This window comes from Coptis chinensis, chromosome 9 (assembly GCF_015680905.1).
Source record: "Coptis chinensis isolate HL-2020 chromosome 9, ASM1568090v1, whole genome shotgun sequence".
In the NCBI taxonomy this organism is placed as follows: Eukaryota; Viridiplantae; Streptophyta; class Magnoliopsida; order Ranunculales; family Ranunculaceae; genus Coptis; species Coptis chinensis.
The window spans coordinates 48,859,499-48,877,905 of NC_141464.1; the positions used below are offsets into that span (position 1 = coordinate 48,859,499).

Below are 18,407 nucleotides of genomic sequence, written 5' to 3' on the forward strand. Positions count from 1 at the left end.
GGCTGTCCACGTAATCAAGGGGATTAAGAAAAAATAGGAGAAAAAATATAGTAAGTAAGAGTCCCAATTAATTATGTTTCTTTTGTATACTAAATCTCTTTTGAAGAGTCCTAATTAATTATGTTTCATGTTTCCTAATCTATACACATCCAAACAAAGAATAATAAGGATTACAGGAGAGACTCTCTTCTTCAAGAGTCCTAATTAATTATGTTTCATGTTCCTAATCTACACACATCCAAACAAAGAATAATAAAGATTACAGGAGAGACTCTATTCAAATCAGGAGAAAAAAATTGCTGATAAAAAAGCTAGAGAAATAAGCTACGAGAAAAAAACTAAATAGGAACTAAAAGTCTCAATTCTTGAACTTATAAGTATCCCATATTCTCGAGTTCTTCAATTTACAACTATTGTCTTTGATTTCAAAAGTCTTCTTTTTCTATCTCCCCAAGTCATGTGTTGATTTCAAAAAGTCTTTTTTTCTTTTGATTTGTGTTTACCATAAAGTTTGGAGTGTTAAGGGAGAAGGTAATGTAGGGTTGAATGTGACTTTTGACAAACCATATATTTTAATATATATATACCAACCCTAACTGTTTATTAACTCAGTCTACTTCCTCATCTAGGGAGAATGTTAAGTTATTTATTTTAGTTGTCACTATCTATATACTATCAACATATTTTAGTCATTTCCATAAGAACGTTAGTAAGTTCTAAAGCTTTAATTTAAACTTTACATGTATAAGCTTTGAACTTCTCTTTATATGAGCAATTCTTGATCAATAAATTTTTCAAGTAACTATTTTCATTCACCTAATCCTCATCAACACTGCATTGAACAAACCTCAAAGAAAAATTAATGGGTAATGGAAAATGGATGTGAGTGCATGAACTAACCTCGAAAAAGAATAATTAATGGGAAAATGGATGCAACAAATGAACTAACCTCGAGAGAATAATTAAAGGGTAATGGAAATAGGAGACGATCTTTGGATGTAAATGCATCGAACTAATCTCAAAGAGTTATTAATGCAAAATCGGAAAATTGGATGCAAATTTGAACCAGCCGTCGCCAAAGAATATTAATGTTAATCGGAAACTTGATGCAAATGCATTGAAGAAACCTCAAATAATAGTTAACGCTAATTAGGAAATTGGATGCAACATTGCATTGAACTAACCTAAAAAGAATAATTAGGGAAAATCGAAAATTTGATAAATGCAAATGCATCAAACTAACCTCAAAAAGAATAATTAGTAGAAAAATTGAAACTGGAAAGTATTGAACTAACGCCAAAAAAAAAAGTTAACGACAAATCAAAAATTGAATAAAAATGCATTGAACTAATTCAAAGAATAATTAGCGGAAATCAAAAACTATATGCATTTTGCATAAACTAACCTCAAAGAAATAATTAGCGGAAATAAAAAAATTGGATGCAAATGCATCAAACTATCCTCAAAGAATTGAAATTGGAAACCTGGATCCAAATGAATTTAACTAACCTCAAAGAATAATTAACATTGAAATTAGAAGTTTGCAAATGTATTTTGAACCAAAGAATAATTAACATGACATCGAAAATTGGATGCAAAAGCTAACTAACCTCAAAGAATAATTAATAAGAAAATCGAAACCGGATACAAATGCATCGACTAGCCTCAAAGAATAATTAATGGGAAATCAAAAACTTGATACAAATGCAAGCTAACCTCAAAAAAAATAATTAGTGGGATGAAATTGAAAACTGGATGCAAATGTAATTTAAATTCTGGATGTGGATGCAACATAAAATGAACTAACCTCATAGAATAAGGGAAAATCGAAAACTGGATGTTACATTGCAATGAACTAACCTCAAAGAATAATTAACGGGAAACCGTGAACTGGATACAAATGCATTGTACTAATTAACCTCAAAAGAATAATTGACAATAATCTAAATGATGCAAATGCATTCAATAAACCTCAAAGAATAATTAACGAGAACTTAAACCGGATACAAATGCATCAAACTAACCTCAAAGAATAAGTGTCGAAAACAACATGAAACTGCATCAAACTAACCCCAAAGAAAAATTAATGGAAAATCGAAAAGTGGATGCAACCGCATCAAACTAACCTCAAAGAATAATTAACTTGGAAAATTGAAAACTAGATGCAAATCAAGGAACTAATTTTAAAGAATAATTAAAGGGAAATCAGGAAATTTGATGCAAATGAATGGAACTAACTTCAAGGAATAATCAACGACAAATCGGAAAGGATGCCAATGCATGGAACTAATCTCAAAAGAATCATTCAGGTGTAATCGAAAACTGGATTTAAATGCATCAAACTAACATCAAAGAATAATTAACCGGAAATCAAAAACTAGATGCAAATGTATTGAACTAACCTAAAAATAATTAACGGAAAATCGAGGCTGGATGCAAATGCATTGAACTAATTAAATTCAAATGATAATTAACTTAAATAGAAAACTGGATGCAAATGCATTAATCTAACCTTATATAAATTTTGCTAATCCAAAACTAAGTGCAAATTCATGGAACTAACCTCAAAGAATAATTAACAAAAATTAAAAAAGGGGAAATCAGAAACTGAATTTAATTGCATTGAACTAACCTCAAAGATGAATTAACAGAAAATAAAAAACTGGATACAAATGCAATGAACTGATCTCAAAAAATATTTAATGGAAAATCAGAAATTAAATGTTAATGCATTGAACTAAACTCAAAACATCGTTGTTTTATGTGTAGTGGAAATGTCTCGACAAGTATATGATTAGGAATGACTTGCTATTCAAGTATATTCAATATGAATTTTGCCTCATTGGGCATTCTCACAAAAAATTTATCAAACTTCTATTATTAAACAACAAAAAGAACTCGAAGGGTTTTTATAAAAGTGCGTTATTATTATTATTTTTTGGAGTATGGTTTTCATGTTGCAAGAAATTTGGATGAGTGACCAATGTAATATTCATATCTCATAAATAGATCTATCTACATAGTTCAAATATTTTTTAGAATAATTTAATATAACGGCACCCGTTCGTAGGACGGGTTCGAAAGCTAGTGGGCATTCCCATGACACTAAACACAGTGCTATTGGGAAACTTGCTCCATGCCTGCCAGGTTCACAAAGATACTAGACTCAGTCAGCAAGTGTTAAAGTGATATTACATTTGCCTTATTAATGTGTTTTTAGGTGCAGGTGGTTGAATTATTTAACCTTTCACATGCTCAGTCAGTGAGAAGCTAGATGTGGTTTCGTCGTACATAGTTTACTATTCACTAATAACCATAAACATACATGGAACGTTAAACATCTATCTTACTGGAATAGATTTATATGGAAAAGGTTTTGTGGATACCTACATAATAGATAATATACTTATATCCATTTGCTTTTGAATTAACATATGTATTCATCATGAAAGACTAGAAGAAAGTGAAATTTCAATAAGCAAGGGACTAGTCGTTTGCATTATCTTTTGGAAGTAATTGTTGCAATGAATAAGTTTAGATTTCAAACATAAGAACATGTGCTTTTGCTTACCAGAAGTAGATGTTCTTCTTCGATTGACCATTGTTTAATGTAGTTTAGTATCGCCCCACTACAAGAAAAAAAGCTTTATATCATTGTTAAAAACAGTGACACAAAAAGTCTTTTGTCATTTTTTTTTTTTTCCAAAACTATGATGAGAGGGGGGTCACTTATTTTTTTTTTTTCCAAAACCGTCACAAATATTTGTTCCAGACTAGCCTCTCTCTACCATAAAAATCGAAAACAACTGCTAAAAAACCGTCACAACAAATCATATAATTTGTGATGGTTTTAAATAAATGGTTATGCATTCATCCTTTTTAACGGTCATAAACCCATAAAAAAACGGTAACAACTGCTCAACAACCGTCACAACAAATCATATAATTTTTTACGGTTTTAAATAAACTGTTATGCATTCATCCTTTTTAACGGTCATAAAAGGTACCATTAGTCATGACGGTTTGGGTAAAACCGTGATATATATATATATATATATATATATATATATACCATTAGATACGTAAAGCTGTTGGATTTCTCACTAATGTATAAGCCTCTAAAATGACTACGTGCATCACATGTGCATAACGCTAGTATATATATAAACTCATTTTTGCTGACAAATAGAAAAGCTTTCAAATAGTTAAAAAAAAAAGATCTAGTGAACCAAATGAGAAAAAGAAAACAACATATAGATTTACAGATGCATCATATCATATACAAAGTAGTTAATATACAAAGTAGTTGGTAAAGAACACATAAAAGAAAGCTTAATGTCATGTACATGTACAAATGCAAAAGAACAAAATATTTGATCTGAACATGTCTCTGATCTTGCAGTGAAGTTCTTCGTTGAAAAGCATAATTAATTAATTAGACACTAAAATTTGCTATTCCTTTTGACCGTACATTATTGCCACAGACCTAAAAAACACAATATGCCAAATTCAAAGAAATAAGCAGCATTTAATTATGTTGGACTAACGTGTGAATTTATTACCACATCAAGTGTTGGAACATCAGTATGGACTCCAACTATATCATGTATCTTATGTGTAAAAACAATTTTCCTAATTCCAACTCTATGTAATTAGCAGACTCATTCATGTTCGTTGTCAACCCACTGTAAAAGTTATATGTGCCTAATAGAAATGTAAAGATAGCGGCGTGCAAAGTGCTTTTGAGATGATGATAAAAATAGAAGGAGCCTTATTTGAGAGTCATTAGACCCCCAAAAATAGGGCAGAGGATCTTAAGAATTGCTACAGATCGACTACGGGGAGTGTCCACTAGTAAATTATATAGCAGTCAAACTGATAAATAACACCGAAAAAGAAAGACTAATCCTCAAATGCACCTAAAACCACACATTTGGTAGAAGAAAAAAAATCAATAATTACCTTATCATTAAGCAATTCGCACCTTGGAGCCTTTGCATAGTGAGATAACATCCAGGGAAACCAATATATCTTCAACTACCAATCTAAATATCAAAAAAATATTGACATAAAAAAACCACAATTTGAGAACATATTCAACAAAAAGAAAACAAACAAACAAAAGTTTTAAAAAAAAAAACATAAAGATGCTAGGTTACAACGAATGAGTGTTAGTACAAATATAAGAATCTAAACTACTACTAAGTTCTTTCAAATTATAAAAGTAATTTACAATTATGATTCACTCAATGTCGTCCATGTATTGAAACCTCGAAACTTCATAACTAAAAATGATTCACTCTATTTCGTCAGTAGACTCAAGTACTTAATTGAATAAGCTTATAGGTTAATGAGCAATAGTATACTTGTTTAGGCATAATGGTAAATGGTATCTAGTCTTAATTTTACATATTAGGAATGCACTAAATCTGCCTAAGGGAAAGGATCGTCATTCCAACAACATCTTAGAGTGAAATAGGAGATGAACATAAATGTTATTTTTAATAGAATAAACACGATTGGAAACATAGCTACACAGTAACACAATGCAAAACACTGTAACACTTAATTGTCCAGAATCATGTTGGATGGCAGTAAATATAGCATCACAAATTCAAAAATAAACTTAAATATTGTATCTACCAATCTACGCATGTGAAGATACTTGAACAAGAGTGGGAGTCAATAAATTTCTTCCTAAAGTTTCTATTGGAAATATAGTCAGCAGATATGAAAATTGATAAAATACGATACAAAAAAAAAAAAAAAAAAAAGCTCTAATCATGTATAAGGTATTGATTATGTGATCTTAAAAGAAAGGAAAAAAGATAAGGGTTATATTGACATACCCCCCCACCAGTAGTTGCAATTAGGATTACCCCCATAATAATTGAAATTAGGATTTCCCCCAACTTGATGGTCAATAGGAGTCAACCAAAGTTTTCCGTCGGGTTATTTGGTCAAGAATCATGAATTGTCCTAAATACCCTTTTTCTGTGGAAATTACGAAATTAGCCATTGACACTGTTTAAAGCCCACGACTCAAAGCCCAAAATATAACCATCTCGCACGGAATACAAAAACAATTCCGATAAAGACACGAAACATACCAGAACTTTTCTTCTCTGCCATCTCACATCCTGAAAACATTGACATGGCCATCCTCCTATTTAATTATCATACGCTTACTCCTAATCTTTTCATTTACAACATGATGATATCTGCTTTATCCTTTTCAACGACCCAATCATTTACCATTTACCAATCCATGCTCCAGTTACACATATATCCAGATAAGCACACCCTCCTCTTCCTTTCTCAAATCCGCCAAATCACTATCACGCAAATCAATCATGCCATCAGGATTCAAATCAGGTGAGAACTCCCTCATCAAATGTATTGAGTATGGGCAAAGATGGCCCAACAAGATGTTGTTTCATTCAATATCTTGATTTCTGGGTATGCTAGGAAGGGATGTTCTGTAGAAGCTTTACAACTGTTTCATGAAATGGTATTCACAGGCATTGATCCAGATGAGTTTACAATGGTGGGTCTTCTCATGTCTTGTGGGCGGCTGAGTGATAAGCGTCTTGGTAAATCAATACATGCATGGATTGCACGAAGAGAATTATATGGTGCGCAGAATTTGATTTTGCTTAATGCTCTATTGGATATGTATGACAAATCTGAAGAGCTGGAGCTTGCTCAAAGGATATTTGGCACTTTAAGAGAGAAGGATGTTATTTCCTGGAACACTATAATTTCTGGATACGCCAAGATTGGAGACTTGGAATCTGCGAGCTCTCTTTTTAATGAAATGCCTAAAAAGGATCTTGTTTCTTGGAATTCTCTGATTGCTGGGTATGCACAAAGGAGGAATTGGTCAGCAGTTATGGATTTGTTTAAAGGCATGATTGGTGAGAATGTTAAGCCTGATAAGGTTACAGTTGTTACCTTCGTTTGTGCTGCTGCAGAAGTTGGAGTCTTGTACCAAGGGAGAGATACATGGATGGTTGGCAAGAGCCCATATAAAGATAGATGCATTTTTAGCGTCTGCACTAGTAGACATGTACTGCAAATGTGGAAGCATTGAAAAGGCTCATGATTTTTGATGAAGTTGTGGAAAAAGATGTTGCTGTCTGGACAGCGATGATTGCTGGGTTAGCATTCCATGGTCATGGGCTTTAAACAGTATCAATGGCTTTGAGTCGTGGGCTTTAAACAGTGTTAATGGCTAATTTTGTAATTTCCACAGAAAAAGGGTATTTAAGACAATTCATGATCCTTGACGATAAAGACGGAAACTGTTAGTTGACTCCTATTGATTATCAAGTTGGGGAAATCCTAATTTCAATTATTATGGGGGTAATCATAATTGCAACTACTGGTGGGGGGGTATGTCAATATAACCCAAAAGATAAAGAGTGCTATCAACCTAAGTTAGCCGTTATAATTCAAGTAGGAAACAATTTGAGAATCGGCATAAATTAGGAGATTAAAGCAAAACAAAGAGGGACATGGAAACTGTGAAAGTCCAAGGAGGAGTAGCTACCTTTGTCTTTAAGAGACTCAGGAAGCAAGTCTCTAGAGGTTAAAAACCAAATGCTTGGTGCTAATCAACAAACATGTCAACTTGTAATTACAAAAATTCTATCAACTGAATATAATGGAACGACAACCTACTTGATCCCCCATATTCAAGGAGCTCATATTCTTGAGGCCAATTTCAACATTTCTTTCATCCTCAGTGTCAACATCAGACTCGTTATCAATTTCATTAGTTCCAGTCCAAACCTGTATTTATCATACAACTGCATCAGAACTCAAGAATATATATATCAAAAAAGCAGGGCAACATGCAATTAAATGAATCAATAACTGGTGTGGGGAGACATTCTGAATAAACTACTTCAGGACATATATTGCATTACAATCAAATTGATCAAAACAACAAAATGAATCTAGCTAGCACCTCCTAAGTTTGAGCAACTAATAATTTTCAGCTTCTCCACTTCACATATATTAGTGAGGAAGCATTTTTAAGTTTTAACTATATATTGGAAAATTATTGGTATCATGAAGCTCTAGGGTAATACAGTTTATGTACTAATTAACTGTGTACAGAGATATAACTTAATAAATTGATAAATTAATAAGAAACCCGATGAGAGTTTCAATCAATGGGTGCATACCTCACCAACGCCAATACGAAATGTAAGGGGTTTCCCACGATTGTAGCTGCTATCGAAGATTTGGCCATTCTCTAGCTTACCCACGTAGTGTGCCTACAAAATCATCAAAACTATAATAAGCTTACTTTTTTATTGAGGACAATGAAGGAGACTGTGCACAGAGAGATAGGAATAATCGAGAACGGTAGTGATAAATATACCAGCCACAAACATCATTGGAACTCAACTATAGTGATCACCAGACTGTAAATACCTTGCCATTACATACTCTTCTACGACGTCTTTGAGGATGTTTGTAAGTTGAATACCAATACCCAAGCACGACGCTGCGACATAGATTTTGTGGACTGAAGTTGGATATTCAGGTTCAATCCCCAATCCCCATTACTGGGACACTCATCAAGCCAACAATTCCACTTTCTAATTAAAACTAACAATGAACAGGAAAATAAAGGCAGAACAAAAACCTGTAAATTAAATCCAAAGAACTAATCTATATCAAACCACACACCCAAAATTCAATTAGAACAAACATTTTGAAAGACCATAACCATAAAAATACCCAATCGGAAACAATCATACCTGATGGGAGGTTCATAAGCATTAGAGATATAACAACAAAGATTAGTTCGCCAATTCCATCATAGATTAACTCACTGTTTCAACTATCCAAATTAGTATTTAGGTTTTACAAATATTGAAACCAGATGCCAAAAAATTCAAGAGAAGAAACCCAAATAAAATTGCTTACCTCATTAAAGGCAAAATTCAATATAAGTCAATCCTTCCTTTAAACTTAATGAAAACATATAATTATATGTGACTTTTGTAACTAAAAACCCTAGCCTGATTTTTGTTTTGGTATTGAGGAGAGAAAGAAATCGTAAATGGCGAGATTAGGGAGTACACGGAGAGAGAAGAGTAATTGAGAAACGCAGAGAAAATTATGAAAATACCAAAATACCCCCACAATAGAAAGCAAAAAAACAAAATTGCCCCTGTGACGTATGTGAAAACACTATTCATCAAACCCCAGATTTTTCTAATATAGTAAGATATATATATATATATATATTTTATTATTAAAAAAAAAAAAAAGTGAATATATATAAAAACCCTCCAAAATTGGAGACCTGCAATAAACTATATATCTGATTATGATCCATTAAATTTCAAGTAACACTCATATATATTGCTAATTTCATTAAAACATTCCAATCCCATTAGATAACCAATATATATTTGTACTTCATTGTAAAACGTAATGAAGTAAATAACACATTTCCAATCTAATTCATATAAAATTAAAAATCCAAATCCAAATCCAAATCCAAATGAAAAAATAACCTAATCTTGTCAAAGTCGATCACCCACATATATGTCTTCAGCCTTATGGTTTATCTTCGTCTTGAGAATAGTTCATAATACATTCTTGGATTAACATAACAAAATCCATTCGAACTTCATTTATCTCCTTGTCGGTGAAGGCTGTTTTATGGCTAAGAATTTTTAGCTAGAATATAAGAAACAACAAGGTTAATATTTTGCAAAATAGAGGAAAAAAAACAAAGTTAAAATCACACTTGCCAAATATATCAAACATAAATTAAGTTAAATGTGGGGGCATTTTATTTACTTTCAATGGCAAAAGAGAAGGATCGCTCATTATGTCTCGTATGAAGTGCATCATGATCCTACAAGAGAGAACTTAAACGACTTTATCTATTGAAGGCAATTGGCACAGGCAGAATGACAATACTAGTATTAACAGAAAATACATATAAGTGCCATGTGATGCAAGACTTAGCTAACATTGTCCAAAGTAATTATATATATACTTGCATAAACAGAACCAAAGTATGCGAGTACAAACAAAAAAGTCTGAGAGTGTTGCATTAATGTGTTATAAAAACATAAAGAGGATACCTTTGATCATCGTGAGAGACGCTCCAACGTCTAGATTAAAGCCCTCTCAATTCCAACACAAACCATCCCTTCCTTTTTGCACGTTCCGTAAGCATTTGAAGCTTGAATAGAATGGAAACTGAAAACTGAAACTAAAAATTGAATTTAATATACTAGGTTGGTGGCAATTAGTTAGTGCTATATAGCCACTGATAGCACGTCAAAGCTATCAGAGCTGCAATATGTAACACTGGTAGTCAGCATGTGATATTCTTATTTTACTAAAGACACTCCACATTAGCTATATTGACCGCAATGCAAGGTGACTAGATGAGCATTGGTTAATAAAAGACCCATTATTAGATAAAATGTAACACCCCAAAACCAAAACATATTCCAAATATATACCTAAGATACGTGACTTTTATAGAAAAATTTCGACAGAGTCTCCTCTGTATTTTCAACCTTTCATAAATATAAAACCTGTCGTAACCTAAAAATTTAATAAGAATACATCCAAACCAAATATAAAACCTCATACCTCAATCCTAAATTCAACTACTAAAAGATATACTGATTCGTAAAACCAACTACTTAACCATCTCGACCAATGCCAGTTAAGTCAAGTAACCGATCCTCGAATAAGAAGAAAACTATAAATATACAAACCCTATCTACCTATGGAAGCGGCTGTGCTGGGTGACTTCCTACGTACCCTTTCAGGGATCAAACCATACGTAGTTATTCCTTTAAAGCTTGATAGTTCAATATTAGAACTCAACAGTTCAACATCTATCAAACAAACGTTACGACAAACAATATATTGCATAGCCGAACTGTAGCGTTCATTTACAGATAAATAATTCAAATCATATCAGAACAATGTGAGGTCAGAACCATAAAAGTAAATCAACAGCCAATAGTGTTTAGCCATAAAATACCAATTCAACTAAGCAAACTTTCAGACCTAACGTAACTGTTCAGGTAGACAATAACATGAACAAACACACCTTCAATAATGCACCAATTTACTTAATAAAGAGAATATAACACACATAGATTTCTACTCGAATCAATAGTGAATCTTAATTAGAATTGAGAAAGAGAGGAGATTCACTTATCTTTAAATTGCAAAGAAACTCCCCCAAGCAAACTAGCTTCCAAACTAACATCGTCCTCTAAGCAAAATTCCACATTCTTATGGTTCCATAGAGATTCACATGTTCCATTTTAGCAAAACTCCCAATTTTCCCATCCAAATCAAAGTCACTGTCCTTGAATCATTTTCCCCGAAATATTGTTTGCCCAAAACCCTTACTCTATCTCTCTCCCCCCCACAACAACCCTAATCTATCTCTTCTCCCCCCACAACAAACCCTAATCCATCTCTTGTGAAGACATTGGAGAAAAAGAGATCGAGATGAGGTCAAAGTCGAGAATCAAGATAGGTACGTGCTATTTTTCTCTTTCCTTTCTTTTGTTTTTAGAGCCTCCCCATGGGCTTTCTCCAAAATGGGTTTAAGTATAAGGGTCTTGGGTTATAAAACAAGAAGCCAAACACAAAGCCCTATTACTACAAGGTTTAGGGTTTTACATAAAACAAATGCAAATTTTAACCAAGTTTTAAAGGGTGGGGTGGACTAGTGGTTACACAGTTCTCATTTACAAACTCAATATCCAAAACATAATAATTAAGAACCCGTTGTAACATGTACACAACTTTGATAAAATGGAAAAATGGAGTATACCTTTTCACCATGGCAAGACAACCTACAAGCACTACAAATCTAAGCATTGCTCTTCAGATAAACAAGTAGGACCAAGACAAGAGAAGAGCGCGTGCCTATTCAAAAACACTTGCCTCTTCAAATAATTGTTGCCGTAAGTGCACTCCTTCCTTTCATATCTTCCCAAAAGAAGAATAGGCACCAAGAGGGACTGAAATTCAACAGTTTAGAAGCTAAAACTTAGACCACAATAAACATTGGTCACAAAAAAGAAAATGGTAGAAAGAAACTAGGCCATATATGTTGGTGTGTACAAACTTTTGTATTAAATGTGTAAACCTTAAGTTGGATATACAAAGAAAAAAGTTAAAGAAATCCTGGTTGAAAGTTTACCTAAATAGATGGAGAGATAGACGTTGGGTGATAAGAGCCCAAAACTGTAGTTTTAACCCCTTAATAATCATACTGTTAGACCAATTATGTGAATAATAAGTAAGAGTTAACACTGATTACGCGTTTTTATGCATTTTAGGGCTTCAAAGTCCATTATGTGCGAGAAATGTACCACTTTAGCGAGATCTGAGGCAAAAAAGTAGAACTTCGAAAAGCCGTATCTTTGGACTCGGACCTGAATTGGGCATACCTTATGTCAAAACGACCGGCTCGGAAAGAGCTTTGTAATGGTCCAAGCCTTGACCCAATCAGAGGAGCAGAAGTGGACAAAAAGTCTGTGGAAGTCAACTGCAGCTGAAGAGGCCTTTTGAATTTGAAAGAATTGGGTTTTGGGCACGATTCTCGGCCCAAACCCCGCTCCAAGCCCATGCACGAATTTTGGATCTGAATGTATAAGAACAAAAGCTTAAGTCTTTGTTAATGGTAGATTAATTAGTAGAGAATTAGGGTTCATAGCTTAGAATAGAAAGTAGCCATTAAAATAGCTTCTAGATCTAGATTTAATTGTTTTCTTTAATTAGTTTCAAATCCCTTATTAGATTAAACCTTTGAGTTTTGTTCTTCATTTGATTAGATCAATAAAGTAGTATTCGTTATCCATTTTCGATTTTGTCAATTCAATTCTAGATCTAATTTCAATTCATGTCCTTAGTTCAATTTAGTCATTAAATTAGATTTCATTATTGTTTAATTAAATAAATTTCAATGCTTTATATTATGTTTAGTTTTAATATAAATGGAAATGATTGGAATGATTCAAGGCTAAACCTCCATTAGAGGGGGTTGTGAAGCCTTGATGAAAGCTTGATTCGATTATTATTAGAATAGAATCGTCGTATTTTCTATTCCACTCTAGAAATGATTAGTTCACCATGAGAATGGGTTTAATTGTTCACATGCTAGTTATGAATTGGTAGAAATGGCATGTATAATTAGGGATTAGGAATAACCAATTGTTCGAAGCGATTCAATTCGGATTCTGACGATTCGTCGTTAGTGGATTAAGTTGAGTTATGGTGGAATCAATCCCCTCTAACTCCTTATAATAGAATCAGCGTAGCATTCCCCTTAGTATTACGATAACCGACTAGTTGCATCTTGTGGGTAGTTGCATCGTAGTATAATTCCCTTCGTAAAACTCTCATAGACTTAAAAGCGACTAGTTAGATTAGAAAACATCCGTGCTAGAGCACTAGGAGTGGAGCGAACTTAATCTACTCCACTATATCTCATAGGATTGAGAGTAGAATAAATCTTTGATAAAACGTACGATTAGATCAAGTTTAGTTTTACTTGCGTTGGTAAGTTTCATCGATTTATCTCAGTAGGTAAAACTAGTCATTTTATATTATCAAATATTGCCATCTTAGTTGCACTTTAGCATTGTTTTCATAATAGAATTAGTAATTTTAAGTCCCATTTCACCCACCCACCCTTGTTTGATTCATCTTGTGGTTGCCGTTTGAGGTTTTGGAAAAATTCCGAGAAAACGCGAAGCGCCAAAAAAGCGACCAGCTATCTTCTTGGACTTTCGTTTATACATTGTAGCCGCTCACGCTTCAAAGAAGCACGCGACCAGCTATCTTCTTTGGAGCTTCGACTTTGCCTTGCGCTTGGCTTCGACGAAATTCGGGATTTCCACGGTTTGATTTGAACTTGAGTTGTCAAGTTTTTCGTGTTCTATTCTTATATATATAACACGAACAGCGTAAACAAGACGCTATTCATAAAGCGAAGCAAGGGCCAATCAGGTATTCCTTTCTTCCACACCTCGCATCTCTGTTAGAGGTTTATACTAGTATATTAGAATTGTTTGGAGTGTTGCATGTGTAGTTAAGCTCGACTTAGTCTTGCATGAGATTAAGGTGCAGTCGGTACAAAAACACCGAGCGTAAATACACAACAACATCAACAATCAAGTCTATCTAGTATACCACACACTACACCTCTAGCTACTATTCCACACACACCACCCGATATAATGGGGAAGGAAAGAGAGACTCCTCTCTCGGACTTCTACAAAGCCTTGGCGATAGCCCCAAATCTTGCATCGTTCTAGCAAACCCGGGGGATTTCAGAAATCCTCCAAATATTTTTAATTTGTTACCCGTTTTTCATGGTTTAGACCATGAAAAACCTTACCGGCTTAATCGTAGGATTGAACAAGTCCTAACAACATTCCACCATCCTACGGTTGGTTGAACAAATTAAATTAAAGGGTATTCCCTTTCACCTTAGCCGATAAAGGCGTCTTGGTTAACGCCCAAAGCCTAATTACGTGGACTTCGTGGGCTAAACTTGTTCATTTTGTTTATGGAACATTTTTACCCACCCCTAAAAACGGATGAGATGCTTTCCAAGATTCATTTCTTTCGACAAAATCCTCATGAATCATTTTCAGAGGCTTGGAATCGTTTCACCGATCTGCTTATAGAGTGTCCACACCATAACTTAGCAAAAGACACGTTAGTTCATGCCTTTTCAAAGGACTTCAACATCACCATAAAGAAGTCCTTGACATAATGAATGGGGTAGTTTCTTAAGTAAAGGAGCCTCGGAGGCTTATAAATTTTTAGAGGACCAAACTAAGCGAAATAACAACGGGGGGGGTAGCGATGATATCCCCCGCTCCGCTAGTTCTTCTTCCACAGTTAAGGCTACCAGTATGTTTGAGGTTAAATCAGATCCTGAGCTTAAAACTCTAATTGAATCCCTCACTAAAAGGTAGATGCCATTTCGTACAACAAAAGCCAATCCCGTTATGAATGTAAATTCAAATCCATGTAGTTTATTTGGAGTCACGAGCATCCCGATTCCTTTGCATCCTATAGCCTATGAACGGGCTTGTTCCATTAATAGTGAACCTAAGCCCCTTGGAGACAAAATCCCAACCCGGTTGGAGGAATAACCAAACGTCACACCTCGAGGGTACAATAATCAATATGTTAGGCCTCACGAAGCTTTAACCAAGCCCCACAACGACAAAGGACTAAATCGGGGTAATTTTAATAATTATAACAACCAAGTGCAACCTCGACAAGGTCAAGCACAAGGTCAAGGTAATTATAATAATTATAATGCTAATAGAGGTATCGTTAGGTAAATAATAACTATCAAAATCCACCGATAAATAATTCACGGAAATAGTTCGGTAACACCCGCGTGACTACTACACCCACACAACCGGATCGTCTTGACACCTTTATACAAGTGAGCCAAAAACTTTTTCAAACCATGGCTCAATCTAACCAGCGGCTTCTACAATCCGTAAATAATTTAACCCAACGGTTGGCTCAAGATAAAGCCCAACCAAAGGTGTGTTTCCGTAGTAGCAATACCTAATCCTAAAACAACAAACACGACCTTTGAGGTCACCGATAATACTAGTAATGAATATGAAAATGTAGGTGAGATAAATGCCATCACCACTCTCGGATTCGGCAGAGTGGTTGATAACAAAGTAACTATGCCTATAGTTACCCCACCGATAACCCTACACTGCTATATTACTAGATCTTTGAAATAGAAACTGAAGAGCCTACCACTTTGTAGAGGTACCGGTTACAACACAACCAAAGAAACGAGAAAGCTACGGTAAAACATCCGGTGATACCATTGCTAAAATATAGACAGAAACCACCGTTTCCACAAAAATTAGCCATGTTAACTAAGGATACAAATTATGAGGAGATTAGGGATGTTTTAAGAATCTAACTATAAACCTTCCCTTCCTCGAAGCTATTAAAAGCTACCACATCATGCTAAGTTTCTTAAGGAATTGTGTACTACTAGGCGTTAAGACAAATATACCAAAAGGCGCCTTTTTAGCAGGAACAATTCCCAACCTTATCGAACATAATGGAATTGTTAAGTACAAGGACCCCGGTAGATCCCTTTGTCTGACAATGCACCTTAGGAGATTCCTATCGACCACCGCATTATTAGACACGGGGGCTAGTGTTAACTTACTCCCATTTTATTTGTATAGACAAATAGGTCTAGACAAAATGCAACCCACTAAAATGGCGTTGCAATTAGGCGATCGGTCTATTAAGTATCCTAAGGGTGTAGTCGAAAATGTGTTGGTAAAAGTTCAGGATTTCTACTATCCGGCTGATTTTGTAGTCCTCGATCATGAAAGTCGCTAACGACTCTCTGTCGATCGATCATTTTAAAGTCCTTCCTTTCTTGGCAACTGCCAATCGCTCATTAATTGCCGTGATGGTTCAATGTCCATGTCTTTTGGCCATCTTCTTTGTTGAAGTCAATGTTTTAAAACAAGGACACAGTTACCCGATTCGTCTATGGATGGAGAGGTTAGCATGATCGAGCTTTGCTCGAGATTATTTCAACAACACGTTCCACGATAGTCATATGCCCAAAATTCTTTTCCTTTGGACGGTCGGACTCAATATTTTCATTCCTACACTAGTCGATACACATATTATTGATGAGGGCCGGGATAGATGACTTTCTCAAAGATGTAAAGGACTACCATAGTAATGTGGATATGACCAATCTAAATGAGGAATTTGATGAGTTTCTTGAGTAGGTGACAATTCACCCTATCAAGAACTAACTTGCACAACAACCACCTCGATGCCCCTCCTTCCACCCTTTCAAAGGAATCTCGAGTTTGCACTTTCGATCTGTTGTTTCTTCTATGCTTCATAATTTTGAAATCCTCTAGCAAACGGATACTTCAGGAAGGATAAACTTTGTGACACCTTCATTTTCAGAATTGAGGCGGTCCTACACACACAATGAATGAGTTAGGTGCTAAACCAACAACCTCATTATTATGCGGGCTGCCTTTCTAAAACTTATCCATATCCACCATATCCTTCACAACCATTCACTTTTCCACACTTATTTACTAGTACACCCACTCATTCAAAATGAAAAGAAAGGTGCATGATAGGTTACACAATAGGGTTATCCGACCGTTTGGATTCCACTAGTGTGGTCGTAGGAAATCTTGGTGTTTCATTGTGTTTGGATATGTTTCCTCTGATATTTATTTATGGAATGATCCACAACTATTTAGGTTGTTGATATATGATCAACTGCATGTTCATACATATGTTTTAGATAAAGTCTTGAGTATCGACTATAAGCGACTCAAATTTCTGTGTTGGTGCATTCCCTTTCATTCCAATATATTGGTGAGTGCACCATTAAGGTAACCGGGCCCTCCCTATGGGTGTGTGGCTGTAAGTACGGATCCTAAGTCCACGGTTCACATAGTTCACGTTTTCCACTCTTGCATGTTTTTCTCGGATTTTTGAGTCATGTTTCTCTATGGTGTGAATTATGTCTTTATTGCTTATTGTTTTTCCTTCTAAAACTAAAAAAAAAATAAAATAAAATAAACATAGTAATCTACGAAGTCTCGGGAATCTGACTTTAAAAGACCCACTGCTAAAAACAAATTTTCTAAAATTCTTGTCTAAAAAATTTGTTTGGGGGTGGGGTGTTCGTGTTTCCGTAATAAATGTTTTATGTCCCACTAGAGTTGCTTAGGCCGTTTAATTGTTTTACGATTCAGATTGACATGATCTATTAATTTAGAGTTCATTCGTTCGCATAACTTACGTCATGCACGCATTTCGAGACGTTTCCCACTATTTCATATGTCATCCGAAGTCGGAATAGAGTGTTTTATGGATCATTGGATAGGAAATTCTCTCCTGATCATTTCCATATCTCATTCACACAAATCGGACCTGTAACGAAGCGGGAATTTTGATTTGAAATTCGCGAAAAAAATCGAAAAATCGAAAATTTCGATTTTGGGCTTGGGCCCAACTCGCGCCCACCCGCGCCCATGGAGAGCGCGCTCGCGCTCTTACCTTTTCAGCTACAGTTCATCGCGTTCTTCATCTTCCACCGCCATTAACAAGCTCCAAACCTAAAAAGAAAATCAAAATAAAAAGAAACTAAAAAAACCCACGCCAAAAAGCAAATCCAAACCCCATTTTTGTTTGCAAACACCAATCAAAACAAACTCCACCAACTTAAAACTCGAAAAACCACCGAAAAATCAAACCAATTGGTGCTGCCGCCACCACTCCACCACCTCCACTGTTCTTCAAGTCGGTCAAGTAAAACCACCACTACCACACCCTCT

The 18,407-nt window shown here is 34.9% G+C and overlaps 1 protein-coding gene and 1 long non-coding RNA gene across 2 annotated transcripts; both read right to left on the reverse strand.

Annotated features, from left to right (window-relative positions):
* Positions 1-3,085: 3,085 nt before the first annotated feature.
* On the reverse strand, positions 3,086-6,310 carry LOC147476436 (uncharacterized). Its single transcript, XR_015207571.1, has 4 exons — positions 6,111-6,310; positions 4,963-5,045; positions 3,572-3,629; positions 3,086-3,140 (listed from the first exon to the last, which is right to left on the reverse strand). It is a non-coding gene; the product is annotated as an uncharacterized LOC147476436 (long non-coding RNA).
* A 109-nt stretch (positions 6,311-6,419) lies between these two features.
* LOC147476437 (uncharacterized) lies at positions 6,420-8,527 on the reverse strand. Its single transcript, XM_086585728.1, has 5 exons — positions 8,507-8,527; positions 8,193-8,285; positions 7,684-7,794; positions 6,955-7,072; positions 6,420-6,857 (listed from the first exon to the last, which is right to left on the reverse strand). The coding sequence occupies exons 1-5, from the start codon at positions 8,525-8,527 to the stop codon at positions 6,706-6,708; spliced, it is 495 nt and encodes a 164-aa protein (XP_086441854.1). The 3' UTR covers positions 6,420-6,705.
* Between the last annotated feature and the right edge of the window lie 9,880 nt (positions 8,528-18,407).